At 51.4% G+C, this 13,082-nt stretch overlaps 7 protein-coding genes and 2 non-coding genes across 9 annotated transcripts; 3 read left to right on the forward strand and 6 right to left on the reverse strand.

Moving 5' to 3' along the window:
- Window positions 1–387: 387 nt before the first annotated feature.
- SAICODRAFT_60484 (P-loop containing nucleoside triphosphate hydrolase protein) lies at window positions 388–2,274 on the reverse strand (the record flags this gene model as incomplete). Its single annotated transcript, XM_019169767.1, has 1 exon — window positions 388–2,274. A coding segment is annotated over one exon (1,887 nt), but the record flags the coding sequence as incomplete, so codon positions are not given.
- A 387-nt stretch (window positions 2,275–2,661) lies between these two features.
- SAICODRAFT_21090 (uncharacterized protein) lies at window positions 2,662–3,665 on the forward strand. Its single transcript, XM_019166374.1, has 2 exons — window positions 2,662–2,735; window positions 2,785–3,665. The coding sequence occupies exons 1-2, from the start codon at window positions 2,671–2,673 to the stop codon at window positions 3,653–3,655; spliced, it is 936 nt and encodes a 311-aa protein (XP_019022173.1). The 5' UTR covers window positions 2,662–2,670; the 3' UTR covers window positions 3,656–3,665.
- Window positions 3,666–3,909: 244 nt separating this feature from the next.
- SAICODRAFT_96124 (alpha/beta-hydrolase) lies at window positions 3,910–5,584 on the forward strand. The gene has a single exon (XM_019172028.1). The coding sequence runs from the start codon at window positions 3,942–3,944 to the stop codon at window positions 5,514–5,516; it is 1,575 nt and encodes a 524-aa protein (XP_019022174.1). The 5' UTR covers window positions 3,910–3,941; the 3' UTR covers window positions 5,517–5,584.
- A 215-nt stretch (window positions 5,585–5,799) lies between these two features.
- Window positions 5,800–6,977, forward strand: SAICODRAFT_60557 (P-loop containing nucleoside triphosphate hydrolase protein; the record flags this gene model as incomplete). Its single annotated transcript, XM_019169777.1, has 2 exons — window positions 5,800–5,888; window positions 5,942–6,977. The coding sequence occupies 2 exons, from the start codon at window positions 5,800–5,802 to the stop codon at window positions 6,975–6,977; spliced, it is 1,125 nt and encodes a 374-aa protein (XP_019022175.1).
- Window positions 6,978–7,067: 90 nt separating this feature from the next.
- On the reverse strand, window positions 7,068–8,994 carry SAICODRAFT_96130 (glucose-6-phosphate dehydrogenase). The gene is made up of 4 exons (XM_019172029.1): window positions 8,824–8,994; window positions 8,744–8,764; window positions 7,768–8,683; window positions 7,068–7,712 (listed from the first exon to the last, which is right to left on the reverse strand). The coding sequence occupies exons 1-4, from the start codon at window positions 8,938–8,940 to the stop codon at window positions 7,231–7,233; spliced, it is 1,536 nt and encodes a 511-aa protein (XP_019022176.1). The 5' UTR covers window positions 8,941–8,994; the 3' UTR covers window positions 7,068–7,230.
- Window positions 8,995–9,154: 160 nt separating this feature from the next.
- Window positions 9,155–10,621, reverse strand: SAICODRAFT_31560 (transcription elongation factor S-II). The gene is made up of 4 exons (XM_019167949.1): window positions 10,438–10,621; window positions 10,327–10,389; window positions 9,914–10,274; window positions 9,155–9,852 (listed from the first exon to the last, which is right to left on the reverse strand). The coding sequence occupies exons 1-4, from the start codon at window positions 10,504–10,506 to the stop codon at window positions 9,425–9,427; spliced, it is 921 nt and encodes a 306-aa protein (XP_019022177.1). The 5' UTR covers window positions 10,507–10,621; the 3' UTR covers window positions 9,155–9,424.
- A 185-nt stretch (window positions 10,622–10,806) lies between these two features.
- Window positions 10,807–11,802, reverse strand: SAICODRAFT_96137 (F-actin capping protein beta subunit; the record flags this gene model as incomplete). Its single annotated transcript, XM_019172030.1, has 4 exons — window positions 11,765–11,802; window positions 11,391–11,713; window positions 11,256–11,335; window positions 10,807–11,198 (listed from the first exon to the last, which is right to left on the reverse strand). Exons 1-4 carry the CDS (start codon window positions 11,765–11,767, stop codon window positions 10,807–10,809), a joined length of 798 nt encoding a protein of 265 aa, XP_019022178.1. The 5' UTR covers window positions 11,768–11,802.
- Window positions 11,803–12,021: 219 nt separating this feature from the next.
- On the reverse strand, window positions 12,022–12,094 carry SAICODRAFT_t150. Its single transcript has one exon. It is a non-coding gene; the product is annotated as a tRNA-Lys (tRNA).
- Window positions 12,095–12,871: 777 nt separating this feature from the next.
- SAICODRAFT_t149 lies at window positions 12,872–12,944 on the reverse strand. Its single transcript has one exon. It is a non-coding gene; the product is annotated as a tRNA-Lys (tRNA).
- Window positions 12,945–13,082: the final 138 nt, after the last annotated feature.

The following is a 13,082-nucleotide window of genomic DNA, read 5'->3' on the forward strand; positions in this document are numbered from 1 at the left end:
CCTCGCGACCGTGGGACGGGCAGCCATCGCAGCCTCCCTCTCAGCCCTGACTTCATTCAGATCCAACCCCTCCCTCAAGTCCTCCACATCAACCCCTTGCAACATCTTCCAAACCCCCTTCGTCCGCTTCCCCCACCTGAACCTTCCATACTTCCCATGTTCCTCCATGAGGAGGGGATCAGTGATGCGGGGGACTTCGAACATAGTGAAAGGAGTGCCGCGCATGGATTTGAAGCGGCGGGAAAGGATCTTGTTCTCCATTTCGTTCAGGTACGGAGACTCCTCAGGATCGGGCTCATACGGCTCCGGTTCAGGCTGTGGGATCCAAGCCGCAGGCGTATCGTCCTCCACCTCCTCATGTGCATCCTTCGCACCCTTCCTCCCACCACTCACAGTCTGGAATCCCAATTCCACCCCGTCCGGCATATAAAACTTCTTCGGCGGCCTCTTCAACTTTGGTTCCCTTCCCTTCTTCCCCTTCGTTTTTGGTTCTTCCGGCTCCTCCGGCGCTGCAAACGTAACTTTCTCACACACGGGCTGGACATCCCTCGGCAACATCCGGAAACTCTTCTCGTCCTGTAGAATAAAGTCGTTGCCTTGTTCGATTTTGCGTTGCATGGTTTTGTAGTTGTCGAGGGCTTTGCCGTAGTTTGAGTCTTCTTTGCCTTCGGTGACGAGGACGACGGCGCGACCTTCGCGTTTTCGGCCTGTGCGGCCTTGGCGTTGGAGCATTCGAATAGGGGAAGCTGACGAGTCGTAGCAAACGATCAAATCGACATCACCGATATCCAACCCCTCCTCACCGATACTTGTTGCGACAAGCGTATTGAAGTCGCCCTTCAGGAACTTATCCACAATGTCGATTTGCTCCTTCTGCGTCATTCCAGCTTGATCCTTTGCGCTCGCTTGTCCGTGGAACATCGTCGGTAAGACCAAAGGCTTGTGTTTCGACAATGTTTGTAGGATATCATCAGCTGACTCACGGTAGTTTGTGAACACGATACACCTCGTCTGCCTCCCCTCATCCTTCGCCCTCATGAAATGCTCCAGCAGAAGTCCAGACATCCTATCCATCTTGGGATGTCCAGTGTATGTAGGCTCACCAATCATCTCCCTGACCCTCCTCATCAATGTCCGGAAATCCTCATTACCGATCAACTCTGACTTCAGCTTTCCAGCTTTCTTACCCCGTCCTTCAGTCTCGTTTTGGATCTCGTTCAGGTGGGTGTAGAAGGGTCGTATACCGTGCTGTTGGAGAAGCATCATCGGATGTGCAAGGGAGGCGAGGAGTGTAAAGATCGACATATATGCATTCCGCATTCCTGGGTTTTGCTGCGCTGCTGGTGTACGCATCCATGCCTCCTTTGCTTTCATCACACTGAACGGTACAAGAGCAGTAGCATCTCGAAGGCCAAACGCGTTCGCTCCATTCAGCTTCTTCAAGAAGACATCCAATACCTTAGCGTACAGATCCCTCAACTCAATGATCTCATCCGATAACGGCACAACGACCTTATCGATCGTTTTCTTGAACACATACTGCCGAATATCAAGCGAATCCTCCGACCTGATCTCGATCCGCGAGACATGGAGGTTGTCGATAACCTGCTGTACAGCCTCAACCGTACTCCCCGGTGTCGCAGTCAACGCCAATATCCGACTCATCCCACCCCGTCCCTCCAATAGTCTCACAACATTCGCGTAGGCATAATTCCCTGTTGCACGATGCGCCTCGTCAACGACGATACATACAATGTCCTTTACGTCTAGGTATCCGTTTCTAATGTCATTCTCCACCGTCTGCGGGGTACAAAAAAACATCCGTTTCGTTCTGTATGCCTCGGCGCGATTCGCGACACTTGTATGTCCCGTCATTAACGCCGTCTGGCTCTTGGGAATTCCGCAAATTTTGTAGCATGCATCCAGCTGTTGTGCAATCAACGGCTTTGTCGGCGCCATGAAGATCACTTTCGATTTCGGCGCCCAGTCATACCAGTTCCGCATGACCACACTTGCGATGAGTGTCTTTCCGAGACCTGTAGGGAGTGCACAGAGGACGTTGTGGAAGAGTGCTTTTTGGACGATGTTGAACTGGTAATCTCTCACGGTCATGTTGAGGGGGTAGATCCATCTCTTCGCAGCGTCGAGATCCAGTTCATGATGTGTAGGTTTCTCTGGTCTTTGCGGTGGTGGGGGCGGTCGTGGTGGCCTCCCGGCCCCTAACGGTCGTGAACGGGCGATTGAAGGGGATGAATGCGCCTCACTTTCCACCATCCTGGTCCCAAAGAGCGTCTGTTGCCTGAAACTGCTATTCCCTCTCGATCCGGATGACAGCGCTGCTGCTACTGGGGTCTGATCGATAACCTCATCCTCCACTTCATCCGTGAACAACGCCCCAGCCAACGCTCGTGCCTCCGCTGCTTCCGCAGCCTGGATCAACTCCGCTTCTTCCATACCATCCAAATCGAAATCCCCAAACTCATCTTCACTCATGCTGATGCCAAAAAGTCGACGAAATGGGGGGTTCAGGGCGTCGTTGCCCTCAGTGCTTGTCTCTTCAGGCGGGAAACGCGAACCGTGGCAACATGCAGCCTCGATGCATTCAGGGGTCAAAGTGCTCCCGCGTACGCGTTTTCCAAGTAGAAGGCGAAGAGGACGAACAATTTGAGAATGGCATTGACAAAGAGGAAGGTCATTGAGACCTGCAAAAAGGTCGTGCGGTCGTCTGACTTGAAGTGAGTGTTTAAGTTTGTTTGCGGGGATTGAATGCTGACCGGATCGCAGGGTTCTGACCGTGAAGACGGCGCGTGCGCAGGTTGCCGAGGAGCTTGGTGTTGACCTCGAAGAACTGAAATCAGATCAATGGAAGGACATTGTCAAAGATGCAATTCATGAGGAGGTGGACAGGTTGAACGATGAGCCCGAAGAGGAGCTAGGAAGGGAGTCATCACAAGGGCCATCGCCTCCACCGAAGATGAAGTCTGCGAAGAAGGCCCCTAAGTCACCATCGCCTGAGCCTTCACCTGCTCCTGAAGATGAAGATGAAGACGAGGATGAGGAGGTTAAGGACGTGAGCGATGCGGAATCCGATATGTCGTCCTTGATCGACGAACCCATGCCTACGAAGAAGAGCCGCAAGCGCAAGTCGACCAGCGGCTCCCCTTCAGACTCCGATGACATCCTCAACGACGCACCAAAACCAAAGAAAAAAGCCGCACCCAAGAAGGAACCCGTCAAACGCGCAAAGAAAGACTCCAAAGACTCGACCCCTGTTGACCCCGAACAAGAGAAGGTCGACAACCTAAAGAAAATCATCGTCGCATGCGGAGTCCGAAAACAATGGGTCAAAGAATTCGCTGATAAGCCCGACCTCGCTTCACAAATCAAGCATTGTCGCAAGATCTTGTCGGATCTTGGGATGAAGGGTGAGCCTACGATATCTAAGGCGAAGACACTGCGTGAGAAGAGGGAGTTTGACGCGGAGGTACAAGCTTTGCAGGCGAATAAAGAGGGGAATGAGGAGGAGGAGGAGGAGGAGGAGGAGGAGGATGCGCCGCCAAGGACGAGGGGGAGTGGGAAGCCGCCTGCGAGGAGGGCTGCGGCGCCGAGGATTAGTTTCGCGTTTTTGGGGGATCAGTCGAGTGATTCGGAATGACGAGTACAGGTATTTATTACTATATACGAATTTGGGGCAGAAGAGCGCAGCATAAAGTGAAGCGGTATCCATCTTAAGCTTTGTGGACCTTAATGTATCTTACCCGATGCTCATCTCATTCGGATTCTCCATGTTAATTTCGAGTGCGGATTCTCGCTGCGTCACGCCTACAACCAAATCGCAATATAGTCATGTCGTCATAGACTCCGCGGCAATCCCTACATAAGAGCTCATGCCATCTTCTTCTCCTCTCACTCGATTCGTGGCATTGAAAAGCGTCCTCAAAATGTCTCAATCTCCGTCTCTCAGAACCCGTCTTGGCACCTTCACCGGCGTGGAGCTCTCTCCTCGTCTCCACCAATACCGCGCCATCCCCTACGGCAGGGTACCGCGTCGTTTTGCCCGTTCGGTACCGTTGGATGAGAAAGATTATGCCCGGAAAGAGGATAGGACGAAGTTTGGACCGAGTAGTGTTCAGCCAAGAGAGAAGGTGAAGAATGATGCCAAGTCGAATCATCTCCCGACCGAAGGCTTGCCGGATGATTGGGAGCAATCTGAGGCTTGTTTGCATATGACTATCACTAAACCTGTTGAACTTACATCTGAGGGCAAGTTGCCAGTGGTCGTCTTCATCCATGGTGGAGCATTCTTCGTGGGTGCTGGTGATCGTCCATACTATAATCATCACCACTTCTGCGAGAAGGCTCTGGATGCTGACAAGCCACTCATCTTCGTAGCCATCAACTATCGACTCGGAGCATTGGGTTTCTGGGCTTTTCCTGAAGCGGAAGATCTCGTTCCACCGAACAACGGACTCCATGACCAGAAGCTTGCTCTGAGATGGGTGAAAGCCAACATCGCAGATTTCGGAGGTGACCCGGAAAACGTCACCGTTATGGGCCAGAGTGCGGGTGGAACGAGTATCAGTTTATGCAACATCAGCGATGAGAAGGAGAAGCTGTGGAGGAGGAGTATCACGCTTAGTGGGAGTATTGTCACGATGCCGACGTTGTCTCGTGATGACCACTCACAAAACTTCCGTGACCAGGCAAAGGAACTCGGGTTCGATGCGAAACTTCCGGCGAAGGAGTTGGCGGAGAAGATCATTGGTGCCGATGTCGACAAGATTAGGGAGCTTGGCTGGGTTGGTGCGCCGTGTGAAGATAGTGAACACGTTCCATATGTTCCCAGTATTTACGCGCAGAAGAAGAGAAGTACTGTGGACTGGTTGGAGGAGCAGGTTGTGGGGAGTTGCACGTATGACGGGGGCATTTCTTACATGATCACGTCTGAGGGTGACAGGAAGGACCACGCGAAGCATTTCATTGACATCGTCAATGATGGTCTCGCAAGCCTTACTAAGTTACTTGAGTTGTATGACATCAAGGAAGGTATGAGCGATGACGATGCATTGGAGTGTATCTGCCAGTTTGAAAGCGATATTGGGTTCCTTCAGTCCTCTATCGCCCAAGCGGATGGTGCTCCTGACAAGACGTTCTTCCACATCTTCAACGTTGGCAACCCGTTCGACGGTCCTCTCAAGGGAAAGACAACTCACACACTCGATATTGTTCTGCTTCTTGGTGCATTCAATCATCTCATCCCCGACAATCTTAAATCTTCCGTGGACGAATATCGTAAGAAGCTTCTCGCGCATGTTTATGGCGAGCAGCCATGGGATGGATACGATCAGGGCAAAATTATGGTTGTTGAGGATGATGGTTGCAAGGTTAAGAATCGTGCAGAGGCAGTTGGGGAAAGAATCCAGAAGTTGGTGGAGATTGCGAAGGAAGAAGGTGGGGAGCATGGGTATGACAAGTTGTGGAAGACATGCCGCAAGTGGTTGATGAGCTATGAGTAGGCTCAGCATGATGGTAAAAAGCCATACGAACATGAAACATGTACAGGTAGCGTTCTTCAGCCCGTGAGGACCTTTCTATGCGTGAGAAGAGCGTATCCCTTCAGAGGAAAAAAAAAAAAAGATTGCATCACTTATTCTGTACAAGAGACATTATCAGAACAAAGCTTTCACTTGCCTCGTACCTCGTCATTCAAGTGATAAACGCGCTCGCATGCTGTTCGTAAATGCGGTCGCGTCGTCTCGCCTCGAGCGACCTCACCACAAAGTATACCCATCCATCATCATGAGTATTTTCGAAAGAAGCGCCGGTACTTCCAGGAAGGCAGATAAGACGGCCACTGAGCCTCGCCAGGTACCCTGGGTGGAAAAATAGTACGTCAATACCTTGTTCCTCTCGACGCAAGTCGCTGATCCAATTCTCTCAGCCGTCCCAAGAACCTCGACCAGGTCTCGGCTCAAGAACATACCATTGCAGTCTTGAAGCGCACCCTTCAGTCCTCAAACTTGCCTCATATGCTTTTCTACGGCCCTCCAGGAACCGGAAAGACGTCCACAGTCCTCGCACTCGCAAAGGAGCTTTATGGCTCTGAACTCATGAAATCTCGCGTCCTCGAACTCAACGCTTCCGACGAACGTGGTATCTCTATCGTAAGAGAAAAGGTCAAGGATTTCGCGCGACAAGCCATCTCACAACCACCACGGGGCTCGACCTACCCATGCCCTCCTTACAAGATCATTATCCTCGACGAAGCTGATTCAATGACGCAAGACGCACAGTCCGCACTACGAAGAACGATGGAGACATACTCGAAGATCACTCGATTCTGTCTTATCTGCAACTACGTCACCCGTATCATCGAGCCACTCGCTTCACGTTGCTCGAAATTTCGATTCAAACCTCTCGACTCGTCAAGTACCGTTGATAGGGTACGGCACATTGCAGAGACGGAGGGTGTATTGTACGAAGATGGTGTTCCGGGTGCATTGGTGAGGACTGGAGAGGGTGATATGAGAAAGGCTATCACGTATTTGCAGAGTGCGGCAAAGTTACAGCATGCTACACCTGTTGCCAGCGAGGATGGAGACGTGGAAATGGGTGGAACAGGGTCAGGAGGAAAGGTTACCGTTCAGGAGATCGAAGAAATCGCTGGTGTCGTACCAGTCTCCATTATCGTTTCGCTGCTGGCAGCATGCGAGCCTAAAGGGAACTCGAACGCCAGCGTATTTTCGCGGGTGCAAAAGGCCGTGGACGACGTTATCGCGGAGGGATACTCGGCAAATCAATTGGTGCTACAGATTCATGATGAGATTGTGAAGAGCGAGACTCTGTCGGCAAAGCAAAAGTACAAGATCGTGGACAAGCTAGGAGAGGTAGACAAGAGGCTGACGGAAGGAGCTGATGAAGGACTGGCTGTGTTGGATATTTGCTGCAATATTAGCTCGATCTTGGCTACGGCATAGATTGAATCTCCGAGACGAAAGAATCAATTTGGATTATGTGATCATGGCTCTTCCTAAGCGTCGTGCTCCTCATCATTGTAGCAAATTTATCATATTTTTCGGACGCCTAGTATACAGCCCAATAACCAAAAGAACACCTCAACCGATGATCTTACTCATACCCATCTCACTCCATCTATCTTCCCCATCACTCCCTCCAGTTAGTCCTTCCTGTCGTCATTGAGAAAGGAGGTAAACTTTTGGTCCGTCCTTTTTAGAGGTTTGATTTTTGAGCCTCAGTCTGGGGCCAGTGGTAGTCCATGTCATACCTCTTGTAGCCGTAGCTAGCCACAAACTCGTCCAAGTTCGCCGGACCGCGGGAACCGTACTCATATGGGTCGGGCTTGATCTCCTTGTGCTCCTCCAAGTAGTGCAACAGCGGGGTGAAGACCTTCCAGGAAGCGTCGAGCTCGTCGTCACGGACGAAGTTGGAGTGGTCGCCCTTGAAGCAGTCAAGGAGGAGGGCCTCGTAGGCCTCGGGGATGGCGAGGTCGGAGAAGCGGCGCTTGTAGGTGAGATCGAGCTCGGTGGTTGCCGCGAGCATGGAGAGACCGGGAAGCTTGGAGTTCATCTTGAGGTAGACGGACTCGTCGGGCTGGATACGAATGACAAGCTCGTTACGGGGGAGCTCCTTGAACATACCAGAGGTAACATCGTTGAACTGGACACGCATCTCCACCTTAGCCTGGTCAAGAGCTGCATAGAATGGTTAGTCACGTCGTTCGTTTCAAGTTAGCGAGATGTCACGTACCCTTTCCGGCCTTCAAGATGAAAGGCACGCCGTCCCAACGCTCGTTCTTGATGAACATAGTCAAAGCGGCGAAGGTAGCGCAATTAGATCCCTCTGGCACAGTGTCATCTTCCAAGTATCCGGGCTTAGATCCATCAGCGGACTTGGTGTACTGTCCAATGATAACGTCCTTGGGGTCGATCGGGGGAATAGCCCTCAAAACCCTAACCTTCTCATCACGGATGTCCTCTGGCGAGAACGAGATCGGCCTCTCCATAGCCAAGATGGTCAACACCTGCAACAAGTGGTTCTGCATAACATCGCGGATGATACCGATCTCGTCGAAGTATCCACCACGGCCCTCAGTACCGAAAGGCTCCTTGAAGGTAATCTGGACGTTAGAGATGTAGTGGCGGTTCCATGTGGCACCCAAGAAGGCGTTGGCGAAACGGAGGATGAGGAGGTTCTTGACCATCTCCTTACCGAGGTAGTGGTCGATACGGAAGATCTCGTCCTCATTCCAGATGGGAGCGAGAGACTTCTGCAAGTCACGGGAAGACTCGAGGTCGTGACCGAAAGGCTTCTCGACGATAAGGCGGGCGATACCCTTCTCGGGGTAGACATTCTTCTTCAATCCCTGCGCGACGGGGGTGAAGACGTTGGGCGGCAATGCCATGTAGAAAATACGGTTCGCCTCTCCTCCATTCTTCTTCTCGAGCTCCTCGCACTTCTTGTTCAACTCCTGGAAACCCTCATTCTTGTCGTAAGCACCGGCTACATATGAGCACATGCCCAAGAAGGACTTAAGCTTCTCCTCAAGGTCGGGGGTTGGGGTCTTGATGTTGGACTTGACACGCTTCTCGAACTCCTCCTGGTCCATCTTGGTACGGGCATATCCGATGATGTGAGAGTTCTTGGGAAGGTAGTTGTTGCGGTACTGTAACACTGTTTGTTAAAATTTGATCCTGGATCTGATAAGCGACGAAAGTTGACATACGAGACCGAACAAAGCAGGAAACTATAGATCGAGTTAGTAAACCATCCAGAGAGGCCAGATCAAGCGGGATCGCGACGTACAGTCTTCTTCTTCGCCAAATCACCGGAAGCACCGAGAACGACGATGGTAGCGTTCTCCTTCAACTCAACCTGTCCACCCTCCTCACGAGTCTGAGATGCAAGCAAAACGTCGGCCATTTCGATTGAGCTATTCGTTTATGGTCCTGGGGGGGTTCAGGGTTCTTGGTGGAGGGTCGAGGTTCGCTCTCCCAACAAAAAGCGCTTCGCACGATGACGATAGACCGGCGCGGTAGATTTTGCGCCGCGATGTTCCGGCCGCAAGTGTTATCAGCGCCATGACAAATCAATCCGAAATTGTTGTTACTTGATTCTAGATAGCGGCTTGATAATTACGGGAAAGGGCATGTATTGTTACGCTCTGTTGCTGGGCCATCTGCCGAACAGAGGTCTCGTTCGAACGGCCTCGATCGACGTGCCACAGTCAGCTGCACCACGTTGAACGCCCAGCGGTTCATCTTAATATCATGTAGAATCGAAGAAGTAGCAACCGTAAAACTCCTCTCTTCACGTCGCATGCTCCAAATGCCCATGCCCATGCCAACGCCGACCTCAACTCCCACGCCTGGGCGCTGCTCGCTACCAATCTCCCCAACACAACCACCTACGAAAACTTCCACCTATTCCCACACACAGTACACGTACAAAACGTCGTCATAGGCTCATCAGCAGATCTCGTCTGCATCTGGTAATACGATACCTTCCTCTCCTTACACTTTCCACACTGAAACAAATCCGTGACCGCACCCGTGTTCGTCGCCGATTGCGCCAAGAACAAATTGTGTTCCTTGATCTTTTGTGCTTCATGTTTCTTCTCTTCTGATGCGAGCTCGTCTGGTTTCATGTTCACAAGTCTGTCCGCTTTGATGCTTCCATTGAGGACGGCTTCGCGGAGTGCCGGGTTCTTCTTGTCTTTCAGGTTGAGGAGAAGACCGCGCATTCTGTCGCGGTATGTTTTGTTAACTTCTTTTCCAACAAGGTTGTACATCTCCTCGTCGATCTTCATCGCGCACTTCAAGATGATTTCCGATGCTATTACAACTTTAGTCAGTAATTTCTTCAGACGAGGATCATAGAGAATGTGACAACGCACGCGCAGACTGGTCAAACGCCAACCCATCATACATCAACTTGATACACTGATTCCTCGTCCGGTCATCCCTACACATCACCTTCGACGCAACCCCATCCGTCTCCACATTCCTAACCATCGACGGCGATGCTCCCGTCGTCGCTTGTGAGTTTGTTTTTGACATCGGCGCCGAAGGTGTAGCAGACTTTCCCGAAGGTGTAGCAGACTTTCCCGAAGGCGTAGCAGCAGCTGAAGGAGAAGGTTTGGCTTCAGCGGGCTTCACGACGTTTCGCCATACTCCGACAAGTTCTTTTGCGGCACGGGCGACGGCGTCGGACTTGTGCGTTCTCAGCTTTCCAACAGCGACTCCGATCCTTGTATCCTGTACTTCCAAGTCAGAAACGGCCACAAGCCATGAATGGAAGAAGAAGTACCCTCAGCAGCGCCTCAGTCGGCTTGACACCCTTCTTCAACTGTACGATAATATCGATGACTTCCTGTACACCGGATTAGTCGCCATTCAAGTTGAGCAGACTCCGAAGTACCTCGTTCTTCCCCGTATCGACAGCCTTTTGAAGCGCTGTCTTCGCTTCGTTGATTGCTTTGACGTCCATAACGGCTTAGTTGGTACAGTAGCAAGTAAATGCGTCCACAGAGGAGATAGTTATAGCCGGATCAAAGCTGATGACAAGGACTTGACGACGGAGTAGAAACGACAAGAGGAGCCGTTCTATGTTGTCAATATCCAGATGCGGCCTTCGGTGTATCGCGAACTTCCATACACTTTACTTCAAGCCAGGGCATGTACAGGCGGGGTGCGTGCCATAAAAGATAAGGGAAAAAATAGAAACTGATTTAAAGGTAGTATCAGGTATCACGTATCAAAAGTCAACTTCTTCAGTGTCCCATCCTCTCTATACCCGTCCAGACAATCCCTTCACAACCTGACTCTGCAAACTCCTCTCCCTCTGACTCTCCGCCAACGACCCCACGCTCCTCAAATCATTCACGATATCCTTCGTTTTGCCAAAGTAGACCTCCTGCAACAGATTTCTCATCTTGAATTCCATGTCTTCGACCATACGACCGATGTTGGGGATATGTGATGCATCATCCTCGACGGAGAGGTCTTGCTCCACTTGACGAGTCATGTTTCCGCCGAGGTTCATCTCTCCAAGCGTATCGGACTTGTTTTGCATATGGAGGATCACTGTCGATGTGAGTTTGTATTGGCAGGTTCCGCGCTTTCCTTCGATTGCTTCGAATACGTGGATGGAATCCCAGCCTCCGTCGCCCTTAGAGGAAACTGTTCGAAGAAATACGTTAGCGAGGCTTGACGCTACTTATAACCGGCATTCCGAACCTTTCTTAAGTAAGACGACCCCTGCGAAACCGTCATCGATATCCCAGAAGTATACACTCGAGATACCTCCTTCGTAGTATCTGCAGTCCCAACCTGTTAGCCATTGATAGCCACGCATACATCCAAGACACTCACAAATCCCTATACGTATCAAACGCGTCATTGGCCAAAACCTCCATCTTCCTCACCCTATCACTCGGCTGCGTTCCATCACTCAATGGTGGCTCATACTCATTGCTCCACGGTGACCTCGTCGAGTCTCCGTCGCGGTTGTAGTCGCAGACGAGGTAATCACGGCCGGTGGCTTTGCAGGTCTTGATCTCGAGTGGTTGGTCAACGGAGGCGAGGAGGTCTTCTTCGAGATCGGGGACGAGGGAGCAGAGGGTAGAGAGGTTCTCGGAGGTCTTCTTCGGGTCGAGACGGCGGAGGAGGTCAAGGGCGGCGTCGAGAGGGTCGGACTGTACCAACGGATCAGTATTTCTATTGTAGACGGAGGGTTTTGCTGGTACCATGTCAATTCAATCAAGAGCTTGAGTCCGGAGATATTGTTGGGTGTTTGGATTTCAGGGGAGTTGTGGAGCAGGCACTGTACACCCTGTGACGTCGCGAATCATGTCTGGGGAGTTGCGCGGTAGGTGACAAGCGACAATGAAGGCAACAAAAGGAGGAGGTACAAATACCGATGAAAGAAAGCCTCGTAAGCTGTTGTACGCTGTTTCCTCTGCAACTGATAGAAAAGCTTTATGCAAGAGTTGCAAAAGGGCGAAGCCCGACGTGGGGGTCGAACCCACAACCTTGAGATTAAGAGTCTCACGCTCTACCGATTGAGCTAGCCAGGCAGAAGATGTTGCTAAAGTCGCCATGTCAAACTTGAAAGCCATTTGCCAATGGGATCGAGTCTTTTCATCCTGTTGCGTCCCTTTCCTGCTCTGTTTCGGAACAAACAAGCCCTCCAGCATTATGTACTTCGTACCACTCAATCTAAGTGAGCTGCACATTTATGACCATGATGCACCTGTCGAGGTCTGGCAGGCATCCTCTAGGATCTGAAGCTGGGGAGTCGAGAGGCGTGTATATAGATAGCTAAAACGCCATATGCATGTTGATCTACTTCCTGCAGAGGCTCTGCGCTCCCTGAACGATCAGTTGTTCCCAGAACATGCAAACTCGAACCTACCCGCGGTGCAGTACATCTGTCCCGTGGGAATTCTCATCAAGGACTTTGCGCAAAACCGCACTGCCGTAACAAGCTACGAGACGTACGCCGTGCGAGCGATGTCCTCCCGGTCGGTTGCCCTCTCACACAATATATTGAGACCTGACACATCGTCGGCAAGCTCATAGGGACGGAGATCTTTCCCGTTCGTGAGACATCGGTTTGCCCCAGTACTGGGTGTTCCCCAGCTGAGCTGGGAACGTCGAGGAGCTTGAGAAGCTCGAGTGCCACTTCAAAGAAAGCTGCACGACGATTTACCAACGTAGCGAATGCTAGACAGGAGCAGACACCGGACACTTCTGTTGGGACTCAACATGCTCGACCATAATCTCTACATGTAGGCACAATATACCAGAACATCAGCGTGAGAACGGCACGCTGTTGAGCGCAAAAAGCGCAAAGCCCGACGTGGGGGTCGAACCCACAACCTTGAGATTAAGAGTCTCACGCTCTACCGATTGAGCTAGCCAGGCGGGAGATTAATTAATCTCCCGTCCATAAACACATAACCGCCACGACGACGATATCACGAATGTCAATGAACCAAGGACGTTTTTGCTGTACACCATCTTGGGGTTGATACGTACTGCTGGCTCGTATTCTCATAGTGC

The sequence above is a fragment of the Saitoella complicata genome (assembly GCF_001661265.1).
Source record: "Saitoella complicata NRRL Y-17804 unplaced genomic scaffold SAICOscaffold_22, whole genome shotgun sequence".
Taxonomy (NCBI): Eukaryota; Fungi; Ascomycota; class Saitoellomycetes; order Saitoellales; family Saitoellaceae; genus Saitoella; species Saitoella complicata.

Excerpts from the sequence above, each read along its gene's own strand:
- SAICODRAFT_21090 (XM_019166374.1), top strand. The coding sequence starts at position 2,671 with ATGGCATTGACAAAGAGGAAGGTCATTGAGACCTGCAAAAAGGTCGTG. Across the intron at positions 2,736-2,784 it reads GTGCGGTCGTCTGACTTGAA|GGTTCTGACCGTGAAGACGG; the intron begins GTGAGTGTTTAA and ends ACCGGATCGCAG.
- SAICODRAFT_96124 (XM_019172028.1), top strand. The coding sequence starts at position 3,942 with ATGTCTCAATCTCCGTCTCTCAGAACCCGTCTTGGCACCTTCACCGGC.
- SAICODRAFT_96130 (XM_019172029.1), bottom strand. The coding sequence starts at position 8,940 with ATGGCCGACGTTTTGCTTGCATCTCAGACTCGTGAGGAGGGTGGACAG. Across the intron at positions 8,765-8,823 it reads ATTTGGCGAAGAAGAAGACT|TTTCCTGCTTTGTTCGGTCT; the intron begins GTACGTCGCGAT and ends CTCGATCTATAG. Across the intron at positions 8,684-8,743 it reads TTCCTGCTTTGTTCGGTCTC|TACCGCAACAACTACCTTCC; the intron begins GTATGTCAACTT and ends ACAGTGTTACAG.
- SAICODRAFT_31560 (XM_019167949.1), bottom strand. The coding sequence starts at position 10,506 with ATGGACGTCAAAGCAATCAACGAAGCGAAGACAGCGCTTCAAAAGGCT. Across the intron at positions 10,390-10,437 it reads TCGATACGGGGAAGAACGAG|GAAGTCATCGATATTATCGT; the intron begins GTACTTCGGAGT and ends TCCGGTGTACAG. Across the intron at positions 10,275-10,326 it reads CGACTGAGGCGCTGCTGAGG|GATACAAGGATCGGAGTCGC; the intron begins GTACTTCTTCTT and ends TTGGAAGTACAG.